General features: G+C 35.1%; 3 protein-coding genes across 7 annotated transcripts in view; 1 reads left to right on the forward strand and 2 right to left on the reverse strand.

The window, feature by feature from the left end:
- Positions 1-103: 103 nt before the first annotated feature.
- On the reverse strand, positions 104-1,964 carry RpS15 (ribosomal protein S15). Its single transcript, XM_076123449.1, has 4 exons — positions 1,840-1,964; positions 1,600-1,685; positions 1,133-1,355; positions 104-306 (listed from the first exon to the last, which is right to left on the reverse strand). Exons 1-4 carry the CDS (start codon positions 1,846-1,848, stop codon positions 181-183), a joined length of 444 nt encoding a protein of 147 aa, XP_075979564.1. The 5' UTR covers positions 1,849-1,964; the 3' UTR covers positions 104-180.
- A 469-nt stretch (positions 1,965-2,433) lies between these two features.
- Dtwd2 (DTW domain containing 2) lies at positions 2,434-4,219 on the reverse strand. 2 transcript variants are annotated; one of them, XM_076123336.1, is made up of 3 exons: positions 3,872-4,219; positions 3,427-3,509; positions 2,434-3,173 (listed from the first exon to the last, which is right to left on the reverse strand). In XM_076123336.1, exons 2-3 carry the CDS (start codon positions 3,486-3,488, stop codon positions 2,501-2,503), a joined length of 735 nt encoding a protein of 244 aa, XP_075979451.1. In that variant the 5' UTR covers positions 3,489-3,509; positions 3,872-4,219; the 3' UTR covers positions 2,434-2,500. The 2 variants fall into 2 exon arrangements, with proteins under 2 accessions (XP_075979451.1, XP_075979450.1); XM_076123335.1 differs by having other exon boundaries at positions 3,423-3,509.
- A 757-nt stretch (positions 4,220-4,976) lies between these two features.
- The window catches only part of ash1 (histone-lysine N-methyltransferase ash1), a 39,218-nt gene continuing 17,375 nt past the window's right edge, over positions 4,977-26,819 (forward strand). For 2 of the 4 annotated variants that reach the window (XM_076123602.1, XM_076123604.1), the window contains exons 1-4: positions 5,304-5,385; positions 5,767-5,850; positions 6,147-6,214; positions 6,369-6,926. In XM_076123602.1, the coding sequence (XP_075979717.1) occupies positions 6,149-6,214; positions 6,369-6,926 (624 nt within the window). In that variant the 5' untranslated portion in view covers positions 5,304-5,385; positions 5,767-5,850; positions 6,147-6,148. Of the gene's footprint in view, positions 5,067-5,303; positions 5,386-5,766; positions 5,851-6,146; positions 6,215-6,368; positions 6,927-12,646; positions 13,036-26,819 lie in introns of those variants that run through there. The other 2 variants (XM_076123603.1, XM_076123605.1) reach the window with 2 other exon arrangements.

The following is a 26,819-nucleotide window of genomic DNA, read 5'->3' on the forward strand; positions in this document are numbered from 1 at the left end:
AGACTTATCCAAGCCTCGATAAAGTGACCATTAAAAGGACTGATAAGGGTGATGTGTATATGGCAATTAACTAAATATAACAACTACAAATAAAACAAAGAAAGCCACACAAGATACTTTATTGTATTCCTGCGCTCATTTTATAGTAGACTTAAGCCTAGGTGGTGTGGTCAGGCCACTCTACTTGAGTGGGATGAACCTGGAGCTGTGGGTGGCACCAATACCGGGCCTACCGTGCTTCACAGGTTTGTATGTGACTGAGAACTCGCCCAGGTAGTGGCCAATCATCTCAGGCTTGATTTCAACCTGTAAACAAAAGCTTTATTAGAAATCTTAGATAAGATAAATATGAAAAGGTTAATGTAACTGTATAATGATTTTAAAAATTAAATTTTGTAATGTTCAACATAAATGACAATAACAAAATTTTAATCCTGGTTTTGTGGTATAGCAGTACTTAAGGTAAATTGATTCATTGATTGAGATATATTTTATCCCAAACACTGGAAGGAAATTAGAAAAAAGGATAACAAAGTACATAATGGTTATCTACAAATGTAAAACATATAGTGTTCACAAACTTATGTCAGTATATTTTATCATAAAATCACACCTTTCAAGGCAGGCAGAGACCAGAGACATTTTTGGCTGTGACATGATGAATATAGGTCTTCTATCAGTTCCATTGCATTCACATTATTTACAGTGTCTCTCATCAATCAACTATTGACTGTGAGTTAAAATTATATTGTTTCTGAATGATTGACTGCTCAGTGACAAATCTTAATCGCAGGAGTCTTGCTACATTTTGAATACACAAAGAAACAAAGGTTTTGTGTGAGATTTAATAATTATAATTCATATCAACTTATTTAGAGTTCACTTCATATATCTTTTAAGTTGTTTACGAACATCACTTGCTCTTAAAGCAAGAAATATAATCAGCCATTAGCAGCTAAAAGCAGAAATATCCCTCTAAATTAAGTGGTGCTTACATCTTCAGGTCTCTTTGTCAGTTTTATCACTAGCATTCAAAATCTAGCATAAGAAACATAGTAAAACATACCACTTAAACTTGAGGAATATTTCAGAATTTAATTATGTGTAGAACCTAAGGATAATGGTTACATACCTGGTTAAAAGTCTTGCCGTTGTAGATACCAACAATGGAGCCGACCATCTCTGGGACAATGATCATGTTTCTCAAGTGGGTCTTGACGATTTCTGGTTTCTCATTTGGCGGGGCCTCTTTCTTTGCGCGACGAAGTTTCTTCACAAGAGCCATCGGCTTGCGCTTCAGACCACGAGCGAACCGCCGGCGGGCACGGGCGTGCATCAACTCCATGAGTTGCTCACTGGAATGGAAGAGCAGATTTTGAGGTTAAGTATAAACATAGCGAGCCGGAGTGATTTAGGATGAATAAAGAGAAAAGTACACGAGCCGGCAGTTGCATTGATCAGAAGGCTGATTAACAACGCAAAATAACAAGTTGATTACACGTAAGATATCAATCATAACCAAAGTGGCAGTCATGAGTGGTAATTTTGACAGTCCTATCTTATGATTATTGTCTGGAGTTTATTAGACGCGTTACTTACTTGGGCATATCAAGAAGCTGATCGAGATCAACACCTCGGAAGGTAAACTTCCTGAAGGTACGCTTTTTCTTGAGAGTTTCATCGACCTGTAAAACGTAAACATTGTTTCTCACTTCACGGAAATAACACAAGCACACAATTCTTCAATATCACTGAATAATGGCACCAAGAAAACCTAGACTGTAACTCAGACGATTGACTGTATAAACGTGGATAATATTCATAAAATAAATTACAAACCTCAGCCATGTTTCCGATTTGTTTGACAGAACCGAGAGAAAAGGAAAGAAATAATTTGTTCCGTGTCAAACTGACAGAAAATTTTAATGTTGCTAGTGTAAATATTTATTTTTAAAAACATTAGGAATAGTAGTATATGGATTTTGCTCCGGGTAAATGATAAATTCAATTTGATGTTGAAAGTATATTTGTGAGGCAGAGTATTTATTTAACGGTAGTACGTAATACAATATTTACATCCGTATTACTTCTTGCTACATCGATCATACCATGGCCCAGCATAGGCAAATTACAATCACAAAACTGTTTTAAGCTGTTACGAAGTTCTTCGACCACTTCGGATGTCCGATCTGTACTTTGTATAACTACGATTTATAAGTTTTCGTAGTAAAGGACGGTTTTGTTTACAATGACATTATAACGACTCATACTATCATTCATCATCTTTGGGCACATCTTGACGCCAGCACTAACGTCAAAGCACTAGTGTACCTAAACCAATAAATTTAAAAAACACTTTTTTAATACCTAAACTATAAATATAAAAACAGAAAAAACACCTTTTATGAAGTGGGTTAAAATGATAATAGTAGCTTATTCAAGTTTAATTTTTATTACTTTTAGGACCTATATTTACAATATCATCACTTATACAAATAAATTAAGTATCAACGGCAGCATCTTCATTTGCAGATCTTAATAATTTCGATAATCTCTTTCCAATTAATTTTGGGTACATTTTAGTCTTGATCAAAAATTCTTTAGACTGATGAGTAACTGCTCCATTTTCCAATTGATACTTGCACAATATGTGCAATGGTTGTATTAACTGCTGTGCATATATTGCGTCCTTTTCTAGTTGTGATAGTGCCACAGCAGCAGTTTCCAATGTACTTAAGCATCCTTCTGTTGGCTGTGTTCTAATTACATAACTGCTTGTATTACTAGTCAATAGTTTAACTTGTTTAATTTTGTGTAGTATAGGACTTGATGCATATATTGCTTTAGCTTGAGGCCATGTTCCATCTATAAGCACAAGATTGTAGTTATCAGTATCATTCTCCAAGTCCTTTATGTCTATAGCAGTTTTACTAGGATACAGAAGTATTGTGTTTGGTTGATTGAGTATGTTCTCCAAGTTTTCATGACGAGGTTGTGGAAATTTCTTTCCTTTAAATATAAGGCACTTTTCTGTTGCTAATCCTAGTTGCAGCATTGGTGCTGTACGTAAACAACGCTTTTCTTCCGCTGGATGTTGTAGTAATATCACTTTACTACGAGGCTGTAGTCTTTCAGGTGGTAATGCTGAGCACCAGCAAACAACAGCAGGCCGCCTACAAAAAATATTTACCTATAAGAACTTAGAAAACAGAAAACCATAGAAAGGTATACATATTTTCCTGAATGAATTATTCTTTAAATCTTTGCTTTAAAAGATGCTATTTTAAAATAAAGTAAGTACCAAGGAAGTTATTACAGAAATTCATCATTATGCCTATGCCTTCATCATTATTCCTAACAAACAAAACTCAAATAGATACTCATATAAGTTTACTTGGAAAGATAAAAATAATTATAGTTACTTGCAATTGACACATTTTTCTCGCATATCGGGAGGATCTGCTGGGATGTTGGATAAATCTTCCCATACTTCTAGTTCATCCATTATTCTGAAACAAATAAAAGATTATCATTACAAACCTATGAAACAAGATGTCATATTATGTATACAGTATTTAAGAGAATAGGGTAAATAGGCCAAAAACAAGGATTAGAGCCTCTGAACCTCACAAGTTAGAAAAACACAGGTCCCATATTGTATCAAGTACATGCTAAAACTGGCCTTGGCTACAAAATTGAATTGTTATTCAAAAGACACCTTTATAGAATTTTAACAAAGCTACCCAAAATCATTGATATTACTGATTCTGTTGCACAATAACTATAGTCAGTTTTTCTTAAAATTTTAGAATTCAAAAGACCTTTCTAATCTTATTCCTAATAACTATAAATTATTTTGTGGAATATTTACCGTCTTATATTTAAGTCTCAGTTAAAGTAAAAAGAGCGTCTGGATAAAATTAATCAGTTGTTTAAATACAGTTGTTTAAATAAAATTCGAGTATTGGATCAATCTTGTCAGTATTCAGCTTAACCTAAAAAAACTTTTAAGACTATACTCCAGATACTATCAAAGCTTTAATATCATTGGCTGCATAAATTCTAAAAATGATTGGTTAACTATAAACGACGTGTGGTTGATAAATTAAAAGAATAAATAAATTTATCGGTCTTGGTCCCACAGCGGCTTTGATTTTTGACATTTGTTTTACTTATCTGATTATCGTGACGTGACTTTCACTCTGACAGTTGACACTATTGACACCTCTACACTATCTGTCAACTTTTAATCGGGCTGCGGCCAGTTTCGCGGATTTTTGATAGATTTGTATGTCGATTTTCATAACATTGACAGTAAATCGCAGCAAAATATGTATGAAAACTGTCAAAATTCTACCTGCTGTATTGACAAAATAATAGTACAAATTTACATTTCAAACTATCATTTACCTTCACATTCCAAAATGATAAATTACAACACGATCAATACAAACGAAGAAAAAAAACTGATTTCAATCAAATAACACCTTACAGCGTGTTGTTTCATAATCACCAGGATTCATGCAGGTATTGTGATGTCAATTATTTGACAAATAATGAACTCCGCAGGATGTTTTGTTAACCATTACATGGTTTGAATTTAGAGAAATTCTATTTTACCCATCCATGATTAATTTTTATTCACGTAACGTCAAATTAGTTACCTACTGATAGTAATATAGTCGATAATATTAGGTAATAAAAAATAGGTGCCTAACAATGTACACGCACATTATTACAACAGACAAATGGGTAGGTATAAGATAGAATTTGAGAATATAAATAACTAAGTCACAGTTTTGTGATCTATAATTTGCATGCCCCCTTTTTAATACCTATGAATTTAGCTAAAATCTAGAACTATCATAGTTACTACTGTACCTACTTTATTGAGTTTTAGTTAAAGTTAAGGCACTAAACTTAGTTTTTCTTTGTAACAAAAGATGGCACTGTTGTCAATAATAAAAGTTGTAGTAGATATTCAATTTCAAATAGGTACCTACGCATCGAAAAATCAGAAGCAGTGATGAAAATAACAATGACAATCATTTTAAATTCGTTCAAAAGTAAGTTTATGTTATGTTTTGGCAGAAATATTATAAATTTAGATAATCATTTTATTGAAAGCGTTTTATAATAATAGAGACGCCATTTTGCGCCGCATTTTACATAGTTATATAGGTATCTGAGTCTCATTCTTTCATATGCAACTTTCATGCGAGTAAAAGAATAAGATGCAAAATTCACTGACTTTCTCTTGAGTTACGTAGGTAGGTATGTACAATTTTTATACCAATGATTTGTAAACATGGAGGCCAAGTGTTATGCTAGTGTGAAGTAATTTCGTAGCTTAACCTTGTGTTATTGTATTACGGTGTGGATGTGGTTAGTAATATTATATTAATTTTGTTCTATGTAAATATTTGAAGCAGTCTATTATGACCTGACGGCTGATTTCTGACAAATTCAACATCAGAATGTAAACGTATGCACTTATTTGGCGCCAATGTCCTGAAAGACCGTTATGCTCACCTATTAAGATTTATCTTACAAAAAAGGAGTTCGTTTTATGTAACTAGGTAGTGTATTTTGTGATATTCGTAGACTATGCTATATATCGGCACCAAGTTTCATCGTGAATAAACTGGTCCTACGAGTGTCGTCAGATCTGTCATTTGAACAAATTATGTTGAGTGGAAATAGATTATTTCTTGAAATAATGCTCTAAGAAGATAACTACAGTGTAATTTTAATATCGTGTTACAGATAACTATAATGTTTGGAACATATTGCGTCTGAAATGAAGACAATTATTCAGTTTTATTTGGAAACATCTTGACCAACCTTGAAGTAAGTACCTATACCATGAAGAAAACTAATACAGCGTCATTATTTCTTATTATTTTGTTTGATAATGTTAAATTGCCTATTACTTACTATTTCCAATAGTTAATCTTTGTATTTTAATGGCCAGTAGTATATGATATCCATTCTACATTGTTGTTTTTGTACAGTGTTTTTCAAAGAAATTTGCGAATTTTCAAGTTCAAGGCTACGTGAAGATCAAGAGTATATCTTGCTTCGATTAGATTATTATGATAAGAACACAGATTCATTATAATGTAATTTTAAATAAACTTTTTCAGAAATGGGCACAGAGTTGCCAAAAACTCAAGATTCAAGTGGTGATACAGATTCTAACAGTGATTCTGAGGTTAGTAATCACATTTTGTTAACTTTTTAACCTAATTGAGTTGCAGAAAGGATAAGAGTTTCAATTCTTCGATAATTTCAGTCCTAATCTAGTACTGCTTTAAGCTCAACAAGATTTATTTGATTCTAATATATTTGTTGTTATTAAATTACAGAACAGTAGTACCAGTAACACATCAAGAAGTGAGTGGGAGTGCTCTGACTCTAAACAGAGTGCAGCGCGCAAACCACACTTCTCAGTCACCTCGTGTGACACTGGGCTCAAACTCAAGATTGCTGCCATCCCTGCAAGGAAGGTATCACCTAAAAGGACGGCTAAACCATCTGTAAAAAAGAAAGTGACCAACAATAAAACTCAAAGTAAAGATAGACCACCACCGAAAAAGAAATCTCAACTATCTGACACTACATCAAGTTCAGAATCTTGCAGCAAATGTTCATCAGAATCTTCCAGTGATGATGACATACCACTAAAAGCAGTTTCGAGGAGCTTACCAGCTAAATGTGCAGCTAAAACACCATCTAAAACTAAACACACTTGCAAGGGTGATATAGACGATGTTAAGAAACAGTGTGACGTCAAGGACAATGGTGCAAAAGTTAATAAGGATAAGCAAAGTGCTAAGACCAACAGTAATGTGAAAAAATCTAAAAGTGACGAGTCTAACCATGATGCAACATTGAAGAGAGGAAGAGGCCGACCGAGAACAAAGGTAAGTCTAGAATAAGTTGTTTTTTAAACATTTAACACAAGAATTTGGTCATTCTGTGGGTATAAGTAGGTAACAACTTCAGATTAGAAGTTTTAAATACCTCTTTAGATTACTGGTGTTCTGAAATAAATTATTGGACATAATCATTATGGGTTAAAGTTCAAATTGCGTTTAATCTTAGAGAATAATATCATATCTAACACTGATATGTATAGAAAATAACTAGAAATTCGAACAGTAAACAAGTAGTAACTGAGAGGAGTATTTGATTGCTATTAATCAAAATGAACTATAGATACTATATATGCAATTATTATTTATCTAGTTCATTACAAAATTAAGTGTTGATCCCTTGCCACATAATAGATGTTACCTGAAATTCTTTTGGGAACATATTGATAACTTGACCATTCACTCATTAGAACCATTACTCCCCATGTACTAATTTTGAGTAAAAGCAGAACACTTTCAGATTCTTCTTATAGACTTCTTTACTAGGTTACAAACTGATTACCACTAATATTCAGATCTTATACTTATGGCAGGAAGTTTTATTATTGGCCTAGTTGGCAGTTGACCTGTCCTGCTTGGTTTTTGACTCAACAAGAGTAAAGACTGTATCAATTATTTTTTTATTGTCACAAGACTTAGTTTATTTATTATTTACATGAGAATATTTACAGTGAACTAACAATTAATCATTTGGTGATTTATAGTTTTAATCCTAAGTATATTCAATAGAAAAAACCACTTCAGATACAGAACACTATACTAATTTAAAAGTAGCATAGAGGTCCATGATATGGCAGGAAGGAAACTTACCTCATGATGTTATCATAACAAACCCAAAACACTTTTTCTTTATACATTAAGCGTAGTTCAGTCTTAAATTAGTATAAGCAAAAAAGTAACGGTATAGTAAGAAACATTTTTAATTATCAACAATATTTGTTTGACAATAATGTTTATGGCCAAATAGTCTTATTTTTGACTGATTGTTTTTTTTATATCTATTGTGAAGTATCTTTGCAAAAAGAGGTTGTATCTTAAATACCTGTAGCCTGCTTTACACAAGTACTTAACTCTTGAAATATACATTAGAATAATATCACCTAAACTAGAAAAATGTTATGAAGGTGAACAGACTTTTTTATTTATGAATATTAATGGTTGCTGCTCCTCCAACTGTCCACCATAAAATTTCTTAATTTTTCTCCATATTAATTAATTATGGTAAAGGAATGTTAGCTATTGTTATAATAAAATGGGGAAAGGACCTTAATATGCAATAGCAATAGCAACCAACTGCAGGGCAGTGCAAAATGAATAAATTACAAGAGATGTAGGAGTTTGAGTGCAAGGATAAAACAAATTAAAAACAAAGCCATATAAACAACCTTTGTGCTAGATACTTATCCTTAAAACATTTTACACGCAACAGAATCCGGGATGTTTAGGCCTCATCACTGAATGAGGGACGAGGCTCCGGATACCAGGATGATCTGGGATTTCCAGCCATCTGGCAAGCCTACACCATAATGTTTGTCTCTTCAGTAGTATCTGGACGCCGATGTAGCGTTTCAAATCATCATTAGCAAATCAAAAGATAAGTTCAGGCTTCGGGTCAGAGACGGCGATGCCACGTTTATTGCTTGTCAGCCTCTCACCGAAAACCGTCAGCAAGTGGTCAGCAAATTAAGCGAAACTATTGCTGTTCTGACAAGTTTGCATTGTTACAGTAAATTTATTTAACGCACACGCAAACATGACTCTTGCTGTCGACCTTTAGCCCGAAGCTGCGTTAAGCGGTCGCCCGCGACGGGCACCCGTTCGGTGAACACGTACACGTCCACATGCGTACGTTCACGCGGACGGTTCCGTGGGACCGCAATGCCGTGTTACTACTTCAAGGCGCTTGTCGCACGGACACTGCCGCAGCTCTTCATGACGGGTGCCCGCGCGGCTGTCCTGGACCAGGGATTCCCAAGCTTTTCTTGGTCCGGGACCATTTTTATACTATTCTTGTTAGCGGGGGCCACTTTTATACTATTCTTGTAAGCAAGGACCACTAGCGCGTTGAACGATCCGTGAATTGACAAACTAAAACGGCCCACCGCCCGCTAAATTTAAAATCGCGGACCATATTTTGACTTCTGGGGACCGCTGATGGTCCGCAAAATTTTTGTTTTCGTCTTTTTAAACAACATTTAATTTATATTAGACCGAATAATAGTTATGTCTTAAGTTTTGTAGTATGTTATACATCTGATCTATGTTTTATGCAAGACAAGAACCGAGAGTTGAGCTTCGTCTAGCTGGACTTAAGACTAATCATAAACATTAGGGGACTCATTGACTGCCGTTGCTGAGTGCAAGGGCTATTTTACACGGATTGAAAAAGAAGAAGGTTCTAATATCATATGTTTTTTAAATATGCTGTATCACATACAGTATGAACAAATTTTTAGGCGCTTCCTGTGTGGTGCCACATAAATAAGCTTCAGATTTCTTCTATAATCTTCATTAACTTCGTCTAATATTTAAGGTGACTGACTACTGATAGCCTAACTGGTTTTGAATTTGCTTTGAAGTTCACAATAATTGGTCCTTTAAAAATACGGTTTTTATTCTATACTATTGGCTCCGACATAATATACACAAAAAGATAAAATTAAGATCTCTAGCACCAGCGCACGCTACCGAATTCGGCCGCGTTAAAAGATTTGTCAAAGTATAAAGTAATCCTGCGTTCAGTTACAATTTTTTTATTAAATCTTGCTTTCAAACTCTATAGGTATAAGATACGAAAAATATTGTTCAAATTACAAGCAAAGTGAACACTCATAGGCACTTACAAAAAGACAATAAACAAACACGTTCAGTAAACATTTTTATACTGTCAAGGCCAACTTAGTATTCCACAAAAAAAAAGATAGATGAGGCATGATTTGCTACTACTATTGAGCTATTCATTCCATGTAAACTAAAGTGTGACACTGTGTTGATTTTAGAAAAAAAGAACTAAAGCAGGTATGCGTCTGAGCCTTGGATCGCCGTCCATCAATACTAAATTGCCAGACATTATCTTTATGAAAATTAAAGTGATGTTTGTCAACTGGACAAACATACGACGTCTTTTTTTAATAATAAAACATGCTGTTCATAACTTGTTTGGGTACCCCTCGCATTGTGTGCCAGTTTATATTCATTCACCTTGAAGTTTATTTAGGGGATTTATTAATGTGTATGAATTACTATTGCAATAAAGGAGCCCTTTGTGGCACCTTAATCTGATCCAGTTTTTCTTAACATTTATTATTCCTGTTTACCACATGCGCACCATGATGGCGTAAGTATGTGAAGTCTGAGTAATACTTCCCCTAAATGTTTCATTGTGTCGGATGAGTGTCGACGCAGATGTGTCATGTGATCTCAATATATTCTTTGTGTTTTTGTAACCGCCTTGAATATTATTATAATGCGAGACTACTGACTTTTCTAATCCAAGTTATTTATTTTATATCACTTGTCCTTTGATTTTTCTTATACTCTTTTTATGGCCATACGAATTTAATTTCATACTCAGCATTTTTTCTCAACCAGCATTTTTTTTTACGTTATTTTATTTTTATTCCGAAACTTATTAACTTTTGTCACGACGCTTGATTTGAATGCACTTTTCTTTTATTCGCGCGATTTAATTGATCAACACTCAGACCAAAATATAACACGCAAAAGAAGGGGTTGTCCATTAACCGTATGATGTTTTTACGACACCCCTTCTGGTGATAAATGGTGAGGTCTTAGACAATACATAGCCCTCAGTTAAAATCACATATACCATTGGGCATTGACGCTAGTTTCTTAAGGTTTGACATAAGTTTAGGTGTAAATCTAGTCTTCTGCACTAAATTGTGTCATGTACATATATTGAATAAGGCTTCTGATGGTTAATAAAGCTATTGTTTTTTAACGAGAAGATCTTTAGTCCGATCTTAGGCCGACGTAAATACACTAATTACGGCTAGGCCCACCGAGGTTGTTACGAAAATTCATATTTCTGTTTAGCTCGTAACTTGGCTCACAAGTATTCATTTCTTCAACATTGCATTCATAACACAAATTGCCCTTATTAGGATTTATTGCGAAAGTAGGCTGTTCACTGTATTTCCCTTCACCAATTCGCTTAGATTCCAATGTGCAAATGCTCGATAGATTGTTAGGTAAATACAATTATATATTGGGTTTTATTAACGATTTCATTCATTCACTTTATTTATTACAAATCAGTAGTTTATTATAAATGTATATGTATGTCGATATTTCGTTAATTTAATAAAGAAACTTCCCGCCTCGATAGTAAGAGAAGCTCGGATTTCATATTGAATTAGTTATAATAACATTATAATGTTAGTGTGTTTTAAGAAACTGATGATCGTCAATAGCGATAGTAGTAAAATATTTAGAATATTATTTATTGTCGGATCATTTGAATCGAATTAACTTTTCGCTTTGCGTCTTTATAACTTTGGTAAAAGTAAACTAGTGTGATAAGTAGTTATAGATGCGGTCGGTGGTTGGTGTAGGGGCAGTGTCGTAGTGAGGGGTAGGTGTACAGCGTGCAGCATTTAATTAAGCCGGTGGGTGCGCTTGGCTCGCGTGTCGGCCGCGGTGCACTTCCGGCTCGCCCCCGGGGGCGCTGCGCTTTTTCCTCGTGGTCGGGGGAGGCCTCGGCATGCGAGGAAAGCGCGACCGGTCGTCACCCGCGCTGAGGAATTAAAATTTTTCACGTAAACTGGTTTGATAGCGCGTACGGTGGCGGAGTGGGGGTCGCGAATACGCGCCACGCCGGTCATTAGCTGGCTCGCGGCGAGACGCGCGCGCGCGTCCAGACCTTTGCGTACGCGGTGCTGTGATCGCGTATACGCCGCATACTTAGTACTGTCAACCGTGTGCATACTTGCCGGATACTCTTCAAGTTATTGATGAAAAAGTGATTATGTGAAACCAGTGTTACTTTATATAAATCTGTAAAATAAATTTATAATAAGTTATTTGTGTAAAGTAGATTGCCAATTGATGAAATTTTCGGTTGTCTTGAAACAGTTTTTTGTCTACTGTGAATAATATCAACATGAAAAAACCTAGGAGTTATATGCACAGGCATCTTTTATATATCATCTTAAACATTCCTTATCAGTAGGCTACAGTTCATTAATTCGTGATCATGTCACCGCATTATAATGTGGGCCGCGGCACTAATTTCATGCAAAACAAACACCGCGTGCGATAAGCGGGTGTGAGAGCGACGCGGTTCGGTGTCGGCGCGACGCGGGGGCGGTTGCCGAATTTCCCCTATCAAACGTCGAGCGCGGCTCAAGGTCGCCCGTTATCACTCGCGTTCGCGCGTCGCCGATGGATTTGTTTCGTGATTGCGCGCATTGATGCACTCTAATCATTGTTGTTGCATTTGATCGCGATATTATAATCTATTTAAAAATAACAATTTTCTTCTCCCAGAATGATATTATGTTTTCATAGATTACTTTAATGTTCAAATGTAATGAACATCAAGAACTCGCAATCTTACTCATTTTTTTTTTTTAATTTTAAAATAAATAATTTAAAAGAACGTAAGCATGTGTATTTGAGGTCACTGATGCATGTGAACAGTTGATATTTATTATTTGTAAACATGTAAAAATAATCTGTTACGAGTCAACCAAAAGTTTTAGTAAGTATTGGTGTTTGTTTACAAAAAGGTGTGCTAAGGTTCGTGCCGACGTAAATCTACTTCAGCGTGTGTGATGTAGATCGCGACCTAGTTGCGCGTGATTGAGGATAAAACAATATAAATAGCTCGTCAACGCTAGTGGACGTGAGCGGCGAGAACTAACCGCGTAACACTAACTAGTGCGTTACGAACAGTGTTTGTGTGAGTGAAGTGCCAGTTGAGATATTTAGTGCCGCGAGAAGTTCGGACACCTAGCGTAATGTGGGCATGATGCGGCACGCGGCAAACGCGGCATCGGCTTGGACTGCGCCCGGCGAAGTCTGGGAGTATCTCAGTCAACTCGTCAGCTCATACCACGATCAACCCGATTGCCAGGTGCTAGTTTACCCCTCTTGCTAGCTACACAAACACCGCTCTTTATACGTCCAATACATGGGCACTCGAGCGCGTCGATAATAACACAACACACGTGTGACTCACATCGCTTATTAACGCCTCTTGTAATTCACATGTTAGCATTATACATGCACAAGACCTAGTTAACGTCATGCCTTCTAGATAATTTGAAAATTAACTGTCATTTCTTTTATGACTTACTTGGTATTTACCGGGATTGTTAAACGGACTTGCTTGTTTAAGATTCTTTACAATTTTAATAAATACCTGCTCATTTCATTTGACTCCACAAATACATTGACCCAAAATGATTTCAATAAACAATACACTAATACCACCTACCTAATAATACTTTTTTTTTAAGCAAATAATGATCTTATCAGAATACAATACATGTAAAATATTGGTTTCTGTTCGTTGAACTGTATTTGTACAAATAGAGCCAATGAAGTGCCACGTAATAGACAAATTAAACTCAGTCTATTTGACCGTGAAATTGTGGTTGACCGAGCGTGACCAGCTCCCTAGCAATAGTGTGGAATGCATTCAGATACATAAAATAAATGATTACTCTCTTTATCACCGATAAAGACTTCTATTTGATAAAATATACGACGTAATGGATTCCATTATCATGATCACAATTATTATATCACCTGTAGTTGTAACAAGCGATTGCGAAGCATTAACAATGTATATTCTACAATATACATATGTATAGTTTTGGTCATTATTAAATAATTATTATTTTAAAGATAATTCTAGTAATGCTTGTCGAAATTCAATGGAATGTCATCAAAAACTCCACGAACTAGTAAATAGTTAGGTATCCGTAATCATAAAATCTTGCCTCACGTCGATCAAGGTCGACTATATTCAGTAGTGTAGTGTACATATTATTATGTATAATATTTTATGAAATGAAATTATAATTTATTCGCTTGTAAGACCGTATATAATAGGATCTTATAGCCGTAATGGTTATGTATTAGGGTATTTAAAACCATATTCTGTAGAATGACACACTCTAAAAGCAGAGATTGTGTGATATAGCAGTATATTTATGTATTACATAGTTAGGTCGATAATACAGAAGATCAATCTCGTCTTAATATTAGGTCGAATATCGATGGAAAGTTTCTCGAAGTTTCCATTATTTTCCAGATTTTCTGTTTATCTCAGCCTTTCTTTATTAAAGTATGGGCTATTTTACCATTTCGACCAGCTGAGCTGTTTTAAGATAATAAGATCACAGACATAAAAAAAGTTGTTTTGGATAATATTGTCGTATAGATAACATTATTGATCATTTATTTTCGAAAATGCATTGATATTGAAACCACACGGACGTTATACGTACATAATTTTATATTATATAGATAGCTGTTAGATTTGTTATTAAAATATATTTTAATACGATATTAATTTGTTCCAATTCATGTTCCTTTATTCTTCAGCAATTTTCAAGCTAAGCTATGATAAAATCAATTATGGAACTGCTTTTATTATGTCTTCTAGAAGGCACATGTGTTAATTTTTAGCGTATCTCGGCTTCATCAGTTGAATGTTGATGTTAAACGTTTGGTAATAACGACTGTTGATTGACCCTACGATAATGGGACCCATTGAAAAATCAGTAGGGTAAAGTTCAGATTTTCTTGTTTTAATTTGGAATTTTACGTTTTTTATAGTACATCTATACATCAGTTTGGAATTCTCAGGTGTTAAATTTGGAACAACATTTTTTTTTACTTTAGATTAGTTCATTATTCCAGTTTGTGTAGGTTTAAGTTTTGCTAGTCAGTTATTGTATTGGTTTTGTAGGTACCTATACAGAATGTCACTATATCGTAGCAGAGAACGCAGTGAGTCTTCATTATGCATACTTCAATATTTTTTTGTTCGATGGAGTCGTTGTTTGTCATTGAGAGCGATCTCGTCGTTATTATAACGATCCACTTTAATGACCGGTTACGCAACGTATGTATACAGTTTCATCTAATATAAGCGATGATTCAATGCAGTTTATTCGAGATTGTATTGTTATTATGGCAGCTCTTTATAACTACTGACTTATTTTGATATCTAATTGATAAAATACATGCATGCCAATTAAATGCGGAACGTAAACATTAAAGCCATATTTAGACTTACCGGTGAAAATGTTTGAAAGTTAAGACGACTATTACAGAACATTTTATGCCATTAAACATTTTTTTGGTCAGCAAGTCTCAAGGTTTTCACTGAAAATTCATTTAAAGGCAGAATCCATACATTTTCCGGAAAATAATTAGAATTATGATTCTACAATTTAAAGGTGTATCAGAAGGTTTATGCATTACACGATGTATGCATATCATTGTATGTATCTGCGGGAAAAGATAGTACTTATTAAAAAGTCGAAGTAATAAATTTCAATGAGAGCCATAAAATTTAAATGTTAACGTCAAAAACGTATTAAAAGGGTAATTTAATCTCAATATGTAATTTTAACGTTTCAAGATATTCTAGCTACTATTTACAACAGCATTACAACGTCGTAAAGACAATTTGGTGGACAGGTAATTCGCCACATTTGGTCGCCGAAATCTTGAATTTATGGTGCATCGACATAGCGGTTGCATTGCATCTTGCGGTATTTGACGAGTGTTGAATTTGCAGACGCGTTATGACGATGGCGGGAGGAGGCGGTAACACAAACCGGTTGGACACCTTTGTCGCAGCACCGGCTTTTGGTGATATCCGCAAAAAGTACGCAATGGCATGTGAAGTGAGTTTGTTTGGCTCTTAATCGATGCGCAGATATCACAGTTAACGACCAACAGTCGCCTGCTATACCCCGTCTCATTATACAAGGCATTGATTTGCTGGAATTGCTGTTTGAACCGGTTGAGTCCCTGTCTATTCAATTTATATATGTAGACAAACGCGTTGTATTCCCACTTTCCATCTAGCCAAGGGATAATGATTCTGTTGAAGAGATCCAGCTTCTTAATACATGATAAGTGTCAGGAATTCTATACATGATTGCTAGACATAACCTTATAAATCTCGTGGCCTATAAAAGTAAAATTTATAACTCGTATCGTTTCTGATCGGTTAGTAAAAATGTAGCAATATACAATTTCTTAATTTTCAGCTATTATAAAATAAGTGATATTTAATTACTTCTTTTCTCTCGTATCGCGCGCATCGATGATGTGCAGTAATATGCATCATCGCAGCATACGCATATTCAATCGACCTCTTTATAAATATTTCGCCGACCCTCATAGGGGCTTGTTGTATTAATAATAAACGAGTTCAATCAGGCTCGTCCTCATGTGTCAATTAAATATGTGTAAGACCATTCTTTACACATAATTTTTCTTCACTAATATCTCAGACATCTTTTTGGTGTTTTTATTGATACACATTCGTGCACTCTCCAAAAAAAATATTATAGCCTCCGTGTCATACTTACAAAAGATTGTTTTCGGGGATAAATTAATTTAAGAAAGAAACAATTAAAAGACGCCCACACAAATAAGTATCAATAATAATATCTTAAAATATAATACATACCTAGTACACATCTTCATGAGGTATCACGTCTATTCTCGACGATAATTGCTATCAATTATGCTAACATTGCATATGTTAATATCTGTTGTGTCCATCAAGGACCTTTATAGAAAAATGGCATTTTACGTTGTGTTTACAAATGATCGGATAAATACGCAAGTATTCAAGTATTGCGTATTGAGAACAGTGAGAAGGGTGCACCGGGAATCGGGATAAGCCGGTCTAACGGCCGTCTTAGCATTGCATCGTCGTTTAATAAAAGCCTTGCGACAACTGCACGGTTAAACAGGGTTGTCTTTATATGTATAAATATAATAATCTTATGAATGTCCACTCTTCTATTTATTTGGTATCAAAAGCATCTTCTTATTAGACGTATAGAGTTAAAGGTGACAACTTTCCCACGCTATTTTAGAACATACATAAAATTTACAGTGTCTAAACTGATTTATAAAATGTATTACTTACCATTTTGATTTGAATGTAAGAAGATTAAACGTATTTAAGGTAAAAACTTTAATATCTATATCATTGAATAAAGTACCCTGTGCCATGACGTTGATTCAGCCCTGGCTTCCGATCGGGTAATGCAAAACGAGACTCGGGAATAAATCGTTTACATGGTTGTCGGCGTAAACTGGTCCCGCTGGCTGCAGCGCCGCTTATTGCGATATCACACGGACGTAGGAAATCACACTCGATTACCCAGTCATCAAAGATATCAGCCCAGCACGATAACAAAGAAAAATATTATTTACCTGAATGAGGAAAAACCAGAGCTATAATTTTAGTAAGATACTCATATTGCTCAATTATATACTGTTTCATAGTTAATAAGAAAGAAGCCTACAAGGCTGATATTGCGAATAATGCGAAAAAGTTTTATTGCGCTCATTATTCATTATCAAAGGTCGAATTTGGATGTAATGTTAATGTTTCGTTAGATGAGTAAGTACCACATCTGGACATTGTGTACGCAAGTGTTGGAATACATTTGTGTGGTCGGTACGCCATGTATCCAAGCAGTGGCGGTCTTATCTCGCCATTAGAGTTATTACAGGCTGGTATCTCGCCCATCGCACCGCTTCGATTGTTTCTGAACGCGCTATAGAGCCGGGCGCTACCACCGTAATTGACCACTGTTTACTTCCACAACGAGGTCTTATTTTATTTTATATTTTGTGGTTTTGTCAGATTTAATCTAAGTAGTAGGTGCTACATATTCATAAGAGACTCATAGTGTTAAGGTGTTATTTTCGTGAATTGTATATAGGTTTGTGAATCATTATACTTCTCAGCATGAAGTCCGATCGCTGTAACAATTTGTCATGATTTCGATAGCAAAATAGAAGAAAACCAGACAACAGTGGCCACTGAATATCTGTAGTTTACAAATGTATAAATAGTTGTTTCTTAGAATTGTCAGAACAAAGTTAGTATTTTTTTATTACTATTTAACTATTTCAATAGTAGAAGCTATTGTTAGACAAATAATATATGAAACCATAAGAAAGAAATAAATTAGCCATTCAAAAGTATTAACTAATTTATCATCTGAAAAGTATTTTAGCGAAACATCAAGCATTCGGTCATCGAAGACGAGCAGAGCACTCAGTACCGATAAGATCGGATAATCGGCGCCCACGCAACGTTTTGCCGATTGCCGCTGTCTTGTTACTTCTGATCACGGGAACAATAAGATGTTTTGTTTATGTGGAATGGAATAAGCTAAAATGTTTATTTAAAAAAAAGAGTTGCATTAAACGTTTGTACATTAAGTAAAACACTTTTCCGTTAGCATTGATTTATCTGACGTTGTGGTAATAAGCAAAACTACCCTCTCCTAGTCTGTGTAGTCCAGAAATTCTCCAAAATGTAAAAGGTCGGTTAAGCGTCCTTGGCAGTCGTGCATAGCATCGTCTGCCCAATTAGTGGGGGCGGTGATCGGAACCGCCGTATCCGCATGTGTCGGCTTGTATGCGTGGGAATGCCTTAGCACTGCTCCACACCCTTTTTACACACTACGAATGGAGTACTCAGCGGGCTACGAGGATACAATGCAACTTTAAATCAGCTCACGATTTAATACTTTATAGATCTAATAACTATATTTTCCTTTTACCTGGAATGCTTGTTGGCTTTACTGTCTTAAACATTATACGAGTGCTACTAGTAACTAGATCCACGGAGCTGAATGATTTCGGCATAGTTAAATGTAGAATTTCGGGTACATGAGAGTATGACAGATCATTAATGTAGGTACGTACAAGACTGTTCTTGGTTTGTTATGTGAAAGTGTTTAGACTTAGGGTTCGTCCATCGATACGAAAGAAGTCAAAGTAGAGCGCGATTTCTTGTTTTCTTAATATTCAATTGTAAGGTGGGTAAAAATTGCTGGGTATCTAGGATCTTTGCCAAGAATTTTTGTGGTATTCGTGCTATTTTCAATCTTAGAAAAATTTACACCACAAATTCATGAGTGATGAGATTTTTTTTTTATAAAGGTACCAGCTGATATAGGTAGCGTCGCTAGTAAGAGATTCAGAAAAAAAACAATTTGAAAGTATGCAGATGTGTATTTTCCAGCAAAACACACAGATTTATGAAATAAGTAAAGCCGAACAAAGTGAATCACTTACATCATTCGTATACGTTGCGCTGCAATCTTTGCTGTATTAACAAACATTTTTATTGTAATTTTGCAGGTCATGTATGAACTGTTTTCATCCCCTATGACGTGACTAAATTGAGAACAAACAATCGCTCCAAAGAAATGCCTTCTCTTAAAAATTATAATATTAACCGCGCAATACCAAAATATGCAGTGAGAATATTGGATTGAGTGAAAGGCAGTAAAAGACGTCGCGGCGCTAGGTTGAGGCAGGTCGCGGTATGGCATGGTATTCTTACGGTTTTACGCTGATTGTAGGTGTAACTTTATGATCGCACGCTTCTTGCTCGCTACTATTGTTCTAATGGGCCCTCAGCCCTCGCTCGCGCCTCTCATACAAACAACCGTCTCGTTACTCCTCGACTAGAGGTCACGCGTTCAACCTGATCTCGCCGATTTTTAACGCTTTTATGGGAATGGTTTCAATTACGCACATTATTGCTGACCGTTTATATAGCTTTCGAATATTTGTATATATCTTTTGTTGTTGAAATGCGTTAATAAACCATTTTGTACTAAGAGGAGTATGTGCCTAACTAGCTTAAACTCAATGTCGACCACACATAAAGCACAAACATCCTCTTAAATGTATCAAGAGTCGCCGACCTTAATCGTGATGCGACTATCGCAGTCAATTAATCTTGCACTTCTGTGACTTTTGACGTGCCGTCCTGATTCCGAGTTGCAGTGACGAGGCACGGCAATATTTTACACATGATTAGAGTGGCGCGCACTAGCACTGTATGGGTAAGCAAATTGCGGCGACGCGACGCGCAGTCACGATCTGAACCTCGCGGGATCCCGGGAGAGTTTCTAGAGAATTCCAACGTAAATGCTACATAGATATTAATGACGGCATCTCCACCGATACACGCTGCTTTAACATTAACTATTTAAGGATACCATGATGGGCTCCCTTACTATCAACCTTATTTTTAATCAGTAACGTACCTCTGTACTTGAAAACTACGTAATAATCATGTTATATATTAAACATACAATTTCTTACTGCTTTTATAACGAGGGTTTTGATGGGATACTCTTTTCCTTAAGGATGTCAGTTATTTTCTTAGGTAATGAATGCAGGTCGGTAGTTATTCAAATGAGACGTCGTTCTTTAAGTAGATTATATCGCGTAACGGATAAGGAAGTCGCGGGCTGCTATCATGTCATCGACAAGTACGCTGCCACCGTGTCTTACAAAACAAGTGGAATTATATTTTTATATAAACACTGAATTGTGTGATTTTATTTATATTTTAAGAAATATATAATAATTACATGAATTAGAAACTATCAGTAAATCTGCATATTGCGCAATAAACTTAAATGCAATTACAATTTCCTCGTAGGGCTTATCACAGTTCCGTTATTGAGTAGGTAGTTTAACGTTAAATGGAAACGTCTAGTTTTACATAAATGAGAATTAACGTCGCCTAAGTCTTAGTTTAAATTACGCTCTACCTAGATAATTAAGACAGTTTGGATTGTTCACAGTAGTCATCAACCATATAAAATTTGATTTAAATTTTTAAATGCATGGAATTAACGCCATCGGGTGTAGATTTAATTATTATTTAATAAAGTTTGTCTAAAACTGCGACGGGTTTTAAAAGAAAAACTCGTCAATACGATTAAGTAGTACTCACCCCTATTATAATTATCCACCAACGTTATTACTTTAATTAAGTGCGGCTGGCTCCGTGACAGTATATTGTAATTGCAAGTGTATTACCTACTCCTAATTTTGGGGCATGAGCAAAGTGGCCGGAGTCCGCACACCTCCCTCGCACACGTTCAGTCCGATGGTCGGCCGTCTGGAACGGAGCTACCCTACCTTGGTCAAAAAACAATTAAGCTTAAGAGAATATAAAATATACTATAGCAATTAGTTATTCTAAAAGGTGGTACTAATGCTTTTTATATTTTATTTTTGTTAACAAAAATAACGATATATTTTCATTAGGGTAAATAGTAAGCACATTGACGAAAGGTCAGAATGGAAAAATATTGTTTGCGTCCATCGTTGGGTAACCAAGCCGGGTGATTTCACTTCATAATGTGTCTCGTAGGACATTACTCACATTAGCCACGTCGTACCCGTTTTTGGGCGAAAATCTACTTAAATTTCTATGAAAATACTTAAAGAAAATACCTATGCGAAATTATATCGATGTTATTGTATTGGTGGACCTTCCTTTTTTATATTTTTTATTATTGGCCTTAAATAGGATTGTTTTGTATTTTTAAGTCACGTTTCCGCCAGGAAGAACTGAATTAAAACAATAACGCAAATGTCTCATGAATGAGTGTTCAGCAATCAGCAGAAACACATTTTCCTGTTTGGTTATCCTCCTTTTAGTCCTTTTAATACCTACTAACATTGTACCTGTCCGATAAATCCTCAAACATTATCGTGGTTTTATTTCGGGGCTGCAACGAGTAGGTACAACAGATAAAGACATAGGTAGCCTGTTTTTATTGAGTTGCTTGATATAAATGAATTAGAATTCAGTTCGAAAACTCTGAGTAGTAAAACGTACAATGTGAATGCACGATACATAGATATTCTAGCGATATCGAATGGTTTTTTAAGTTATTTCGTTTTTCAATTATAAAATTTTCTTAAAACTTTTCTCTGAGTAATTTAAATTACGTTGTTATTTCAACTGCTCTATTTGAAAGCTCCATTAGAAAACTGCACATTGATATTCAAAAATATGACTAGGTATACTAAATTGTTTTGGGCCTAAGGCCTGTTTTCGATTACGACATTTATAGAAAACTAAGTTTCATACAAGAAGAATTCAAACAGTTTTTTACCAAACGTATAACACGAACATTCCGCCTGGTAGCACGTGATTTATTTATTCGTTAGCTTCTGACCGCATCACTCGATTGGCAGACCAGACCTATTAAATTAATCTCTTTATTCCGGTCGCTAGGTCAACGGGATTTTAGGTGTTTAAAATTGTTTTTGTAACCTAACTTGGTAAGGTCCAAAATCGAGAGCTCCAATTAATTAATATTCATCTTATTGGGACATTAGGTGCTTTGGTTGACAAAATTTAGGAAACTTATTAACTACTTTTTGTTGAACTTCTGGTTATTTTAAACTAGAATAATTATTAAGTATTAAAATAGATATAAAACATTCGTATTTAATTTGTTCTGCAACGATATATCCGCATGATTTTATGTCGGTTACTCTTGCGTAGGTCTCACGTTGCATTAATCTTGTGGCTTTTGAGTTGACACATCACTTACCGCAGTCAATGCTTTATTATCTGGGGGCACGGCAGTGCCCCCGCAAGTCGAGCAAAAAAAAGCGGCACGGCCGTACCATCTTTTCTCGAAGCAATTCAAGCCATTTTCGACCCCCTATAATTTCGTTGTGGATAAAACAAGAAGCCTGAATTTTTAGCGACTTATCAGTCATTGTATGAACACGGTATATTGAAAATTTCAGTCAATTTGAACCAGTACTTTAAGAATGACAACTTGTTAAAGTTTTGAATTTTGTCACTCACTGATTCACTGACTCACTGACTCACCGATCATCAAAAGTCTAAGGCATTTCTAGCAGACTTAGAAGCTTCAAATTTAGAATACAAATAGAATTTAGTATCTTAATCATGGGAAAATTTCAATATTTTCTAATTTCAGTCCAGTTTTCTAAATACATTAACTGCAAGAATAACTTTGTAATCTTATACATTTATATAGGATTACAAGGTTACATTTGCAGTTAATGAATTAATTATTACTGTAGTATAATAGAAAATAATAGGTGTACATAGGTACCTACTGTATGAGGCATAACTTAAAGGTGTTTAGCCCATGAAACTGAACAACATTTCAATAGGAAAATATGTTGAATTATGAAAAAAATAACCGTCTTTCCATACAAATTGGACTTATGTTCGCTTTACAAAAAGAAGTGAGATGCCATCAAAAACATCCTGTAAAAAACCTCAAGTCTCGCAGCGTAAAAAGTGGTGAGATCTATGTAATACCAAGTCGATTAATCTGTTTAGTCTCTACTGAAAGGACCTTCTGTCTTAAGTTATTACATAAGTTATTATCATGCCAATATTAAAAATATTTCACGTTTAAAACAAATAAATCGACTTGGTCATCGCATGAAAACACAAATTCGCCATTAAAATTTCAGGAGCATTAATTTCTTTAAGATACTCATCTTAATTATTATATTCGGAAGGACCCTAGTGAGGATTTCGGTTGCTGGCCCGTCGTGCTGTGCAGTGTGGTACATACTAATAATCAAATTATGCGATGGCCAGGTCGATTTATTTGTTTTAAACGTGAAATATTTTTAATATTGGCATGATAATAACTTATGTAATAACTTAAGACAGAAGGTCCTTTCAGTAGAGACTAAACAGATTAATCGACTTGGTATTACATAGATCTCACCACTTTTTACGCTGCGAGACTTGAGGTTTTTTACAGGATGTTTTTGATGGCATACTGATTATACATACGTACATTTACTAAATCAAGATATCTTTTAGAAGTAATGATGTCATATTCGTCGCGTTTGGTCTGGGTTCCAGTGAATCGTGTAAATGACCTTCACGCTAAACAGCACATGTGGTTTATAATTTAATTATACTTTTTGTCTTTAAATAAAGTTACTTGAGAAAATCTAGCTCACTGACTGGTTATCGTATGAAATATGATTTATTAAGTACTAGCTGACCCGCGCAACTTCGCTTGCGTCACATAAGAGAGAATGGGTCAGAATTTTCTTCGTTTTTGTAACACTTTTTACTGTTACTCCGCTCCTATTGGTCGTAGCGTGATGATATAAAATATGCTTTTTTTTCACGAAAGATAGTCTCAAAATTAGTTATATCTCTTAATATAACGAAGTCGCGATATCCGCCATTTAAACAGTTGCCATGACAACGGAATTTTGTTAATTCAATGTCATTATAATATTAATTATTCGCGACTTCGTTCGCCACCTGAATTTTCCCGGGAAATGCGTTATTTTTCCGGAGTAAAAAGTAGCCTATGTCCTTTCTCGGGTATCAAAATATCTCCATACCAAATTTCATGCAAATTGGTTCAGTAGTTTAGGCGTGATTGAGTAGCAGACAGACAGACAGACAGACAGACAGACAGACAGACAGACAGACAGACAGACAGACAGAGTTACTTTCGCATTTATAATATTAGTATGGATTTACTTAATAATACATGTACCCTATTTTATGTTATTAGTCGAATGTAAGGAAAGGCCCCCTAGGTCAGCTAGTTCTAAAGGTTCTGTCCATTAAACTTCTAGATTACGTGTGCAAAAGTTAAAATACTACGAAATTTTCGTTTCTAACAGCAGATGGACGTCAATAAATTATTACATTTAGATGCTGGTTCACGCGTTTAAACTGTAAACGTGTCAGTCATTGCAATGGTTTCGTGAAATGTTCTGCAGTATAGTTGTCTATGTGTTCCTATTAGTTTCTCTTGCATATTACAGAATGTCTTTTACATTTTTTTTGGCCAGAGCATCGCTTATCACTACAAAAGAAGGTTGTTCGGTCAAATCAATTATTTTCTTTACTCGTCAGTCTTCGAGTTATCCGGTACACATTTAAGTGGTCGTAATTGTCGTGGAATTTATTTATGTTATATTCGTATCTTGCGTGGGCTTGTTCCTTGTTGAAATAAGTTGAGTATGCAAGTGCAAATTACTCCCTTGTTTATCTGGGCCCGTTCATATTTATTTTGACACTGCCTATCATCGTTGGATACTAGGTAAAAGCTTATTCTTCTTTTAACAACATGATAAACCGCGGAGAGTGAACGTTGCTTCTGGAAATAGAAAAACCAAGAATTGGTGTGCGATTTGTTGTATATCTATACTTAATATTATAAAGCTGAAGATTGTTTGTTTGAACGCGCTAATCTCAGGATCTGCTGATCCGATTTGAAAAATTCTTTCAGTGTTAGATAGCCTATTTATAGAGGAAGGCTATAGACTACATATCATCACGACCAATAGGAGTGGAGTAGCAACGATAAATGTTACAAAAACGGGGACGTGACGCAAGCAAAGTTGCGCGGGTCAGCTAGTGGAAAATATTACTAGAAATATATTCAAAATAAATAAATATTTTCCCAGTTTTCGTATAATTTAGTGCCATTATTGCAACTTGTACCTTAAAAAAAACAGTATCTGATGTTACAGATACAGAACTTATTTGTAATGTGTTGTTGAGCTGCCTCTTTGTCCCCATGTTGATTTTGTTTTTTGATCTTCGAGCAATACGCTTTGTTTACGTGTTGCGTGTATTTGCATATACCCTTGACTCAACGGCCACCTTGTCAAAGTAACTGCATTGTTTATCTGGATATAGGTAGCAATAACTCGTCATCATATCAAAATTCTGTATATTATTATGTTAGAGTAACAATGTTTCTAGCTTCTATATAATTACAACATATTCAGCATAATATTTATCATTTGTTTAAATTGCCATGAACTAGCCATATGCCACAAAAAATAGTAGCAGACAATGAGGTTCGTACATTCGAAAACGTTGAGGTGAGTGAACCTGTGTACATAATATAGTCAATCGTTTTTGTTGATTTACAAAAACTAAATAAATTGCTTCGAGCAATGAGATATATCTTAACAAGCATGTCTCGCTTGTTTGTGTTCAATATCCTTTTGAACTCGAATAGTTAGTTAATGGCTCTTAAGCGATGTGGCACCTGTTAATCATTCCTAAATGTTATAATTACTCGTCGTAAAATAAAAGTAATAAATTGGTCGAACTTATAACTACAGTTATTTTACAATGATGAGTGTTTCATGATATATCGTGCACAACAAAACGAATAATAACAAGATAAACAAGTAACGTTGTATAGCATTTACATTACTAACATGTCTTGAATTTTTAAGTGATTAATTAAAAGTAATTAAGTACTGTATCATAAATACTCGTGTATTTGTACTGCGAAAGGTGCCACTGGGCCTGACTCTTTGCTACCAATTCTTTGATACTTGATTAAATAAGATTGTCTATATGTGTCATAACATTTAAGTATATTGCTCGATGTGTATAGATTCCATCGGAGGCGAATGGAAATATTTTAATTTATAGAGATAACCGTCGATACGTATCATGAATATAAATGAGTCAAGACAAAAACAAGATGTGTCTGAGGAGAAATAATAAGAGGCGTTCGACAGCCACGATCGGTCTAGCCGCCATCGTCCTTGAGTGCAGAAATCCTTGATGAGTACAATCAACCGCCACCGGATAGTCGTCTCCGTTCAGGGCTGCCAATTAATATTTTAACTACTTTTAAGGCTAGTTGTGTAGTCTATTTCAATTCAACTTGTTTAATGCTCGCTTGTTGCGTCAACTAGTTATGATATTTATCTATTTTAGTATATTCACTTGCTTTCTTACTCGTTTCTGCGGCTATATAAACCCAGTTACAATTATGTTACTTGGCATTCAGTGTGTGCAGATGTTTAGTTAGGACT

The sequence above is a fragment of the Anticarsia gemmatalis genome, chromosome 15, assembly GCF_050436995.1.
Source record: "Anticarsia gemmatalis isolate Benzon Research Colony breed Stoneville strain chromosome 15, ilAntGemm2 primary, whole genome shotgun sequence".
Lineage (NCBI taxonomy): Eukaryota > Metazoa > Arthropoda > Insecta > Lepidoptera > Erebidae > Anticarsia > Anticarsia gemmatalis.

What these genes read in the sequence shown, in the direction of transcription:
- RpS15 (XM_076123449.1), bottom strand. An exon ending in CAGCTTCTTGATATGCCCAA is followed by an intron (nt 1,356 to 1,599) that starts GTAAGTAACGCG and finishes CTTCCATTCCAG; the next exon opens with TGAGCAACTCATGGAGTTGA. An exon ending in ACGGCAAGACTTTTAACCAG is followed by an intron (nt 307 to 1,132) that starts GTATGTAACCAT and finishes TTTTGTTTACAG; the next exon opens with GTTGAAATCAAGCCTGAGAT.
- Dtwd2 (XM_076123335.1), bottom strand. Translation starts at nt 3,505, where the DNA reads ATGGATGAACTAGAAGTATGGGAAGATTTATCCAACATCCCAGCAGAT. An exon ending in GAAAAATGTGTCAATTGCAA is followed by an intron (nt 3,174 to 3,422) that starts GTAACTATAATT and finishes TATTTTTTGTAG; the next exon opens with GCGGCCTGCTGTTGTTTGCT.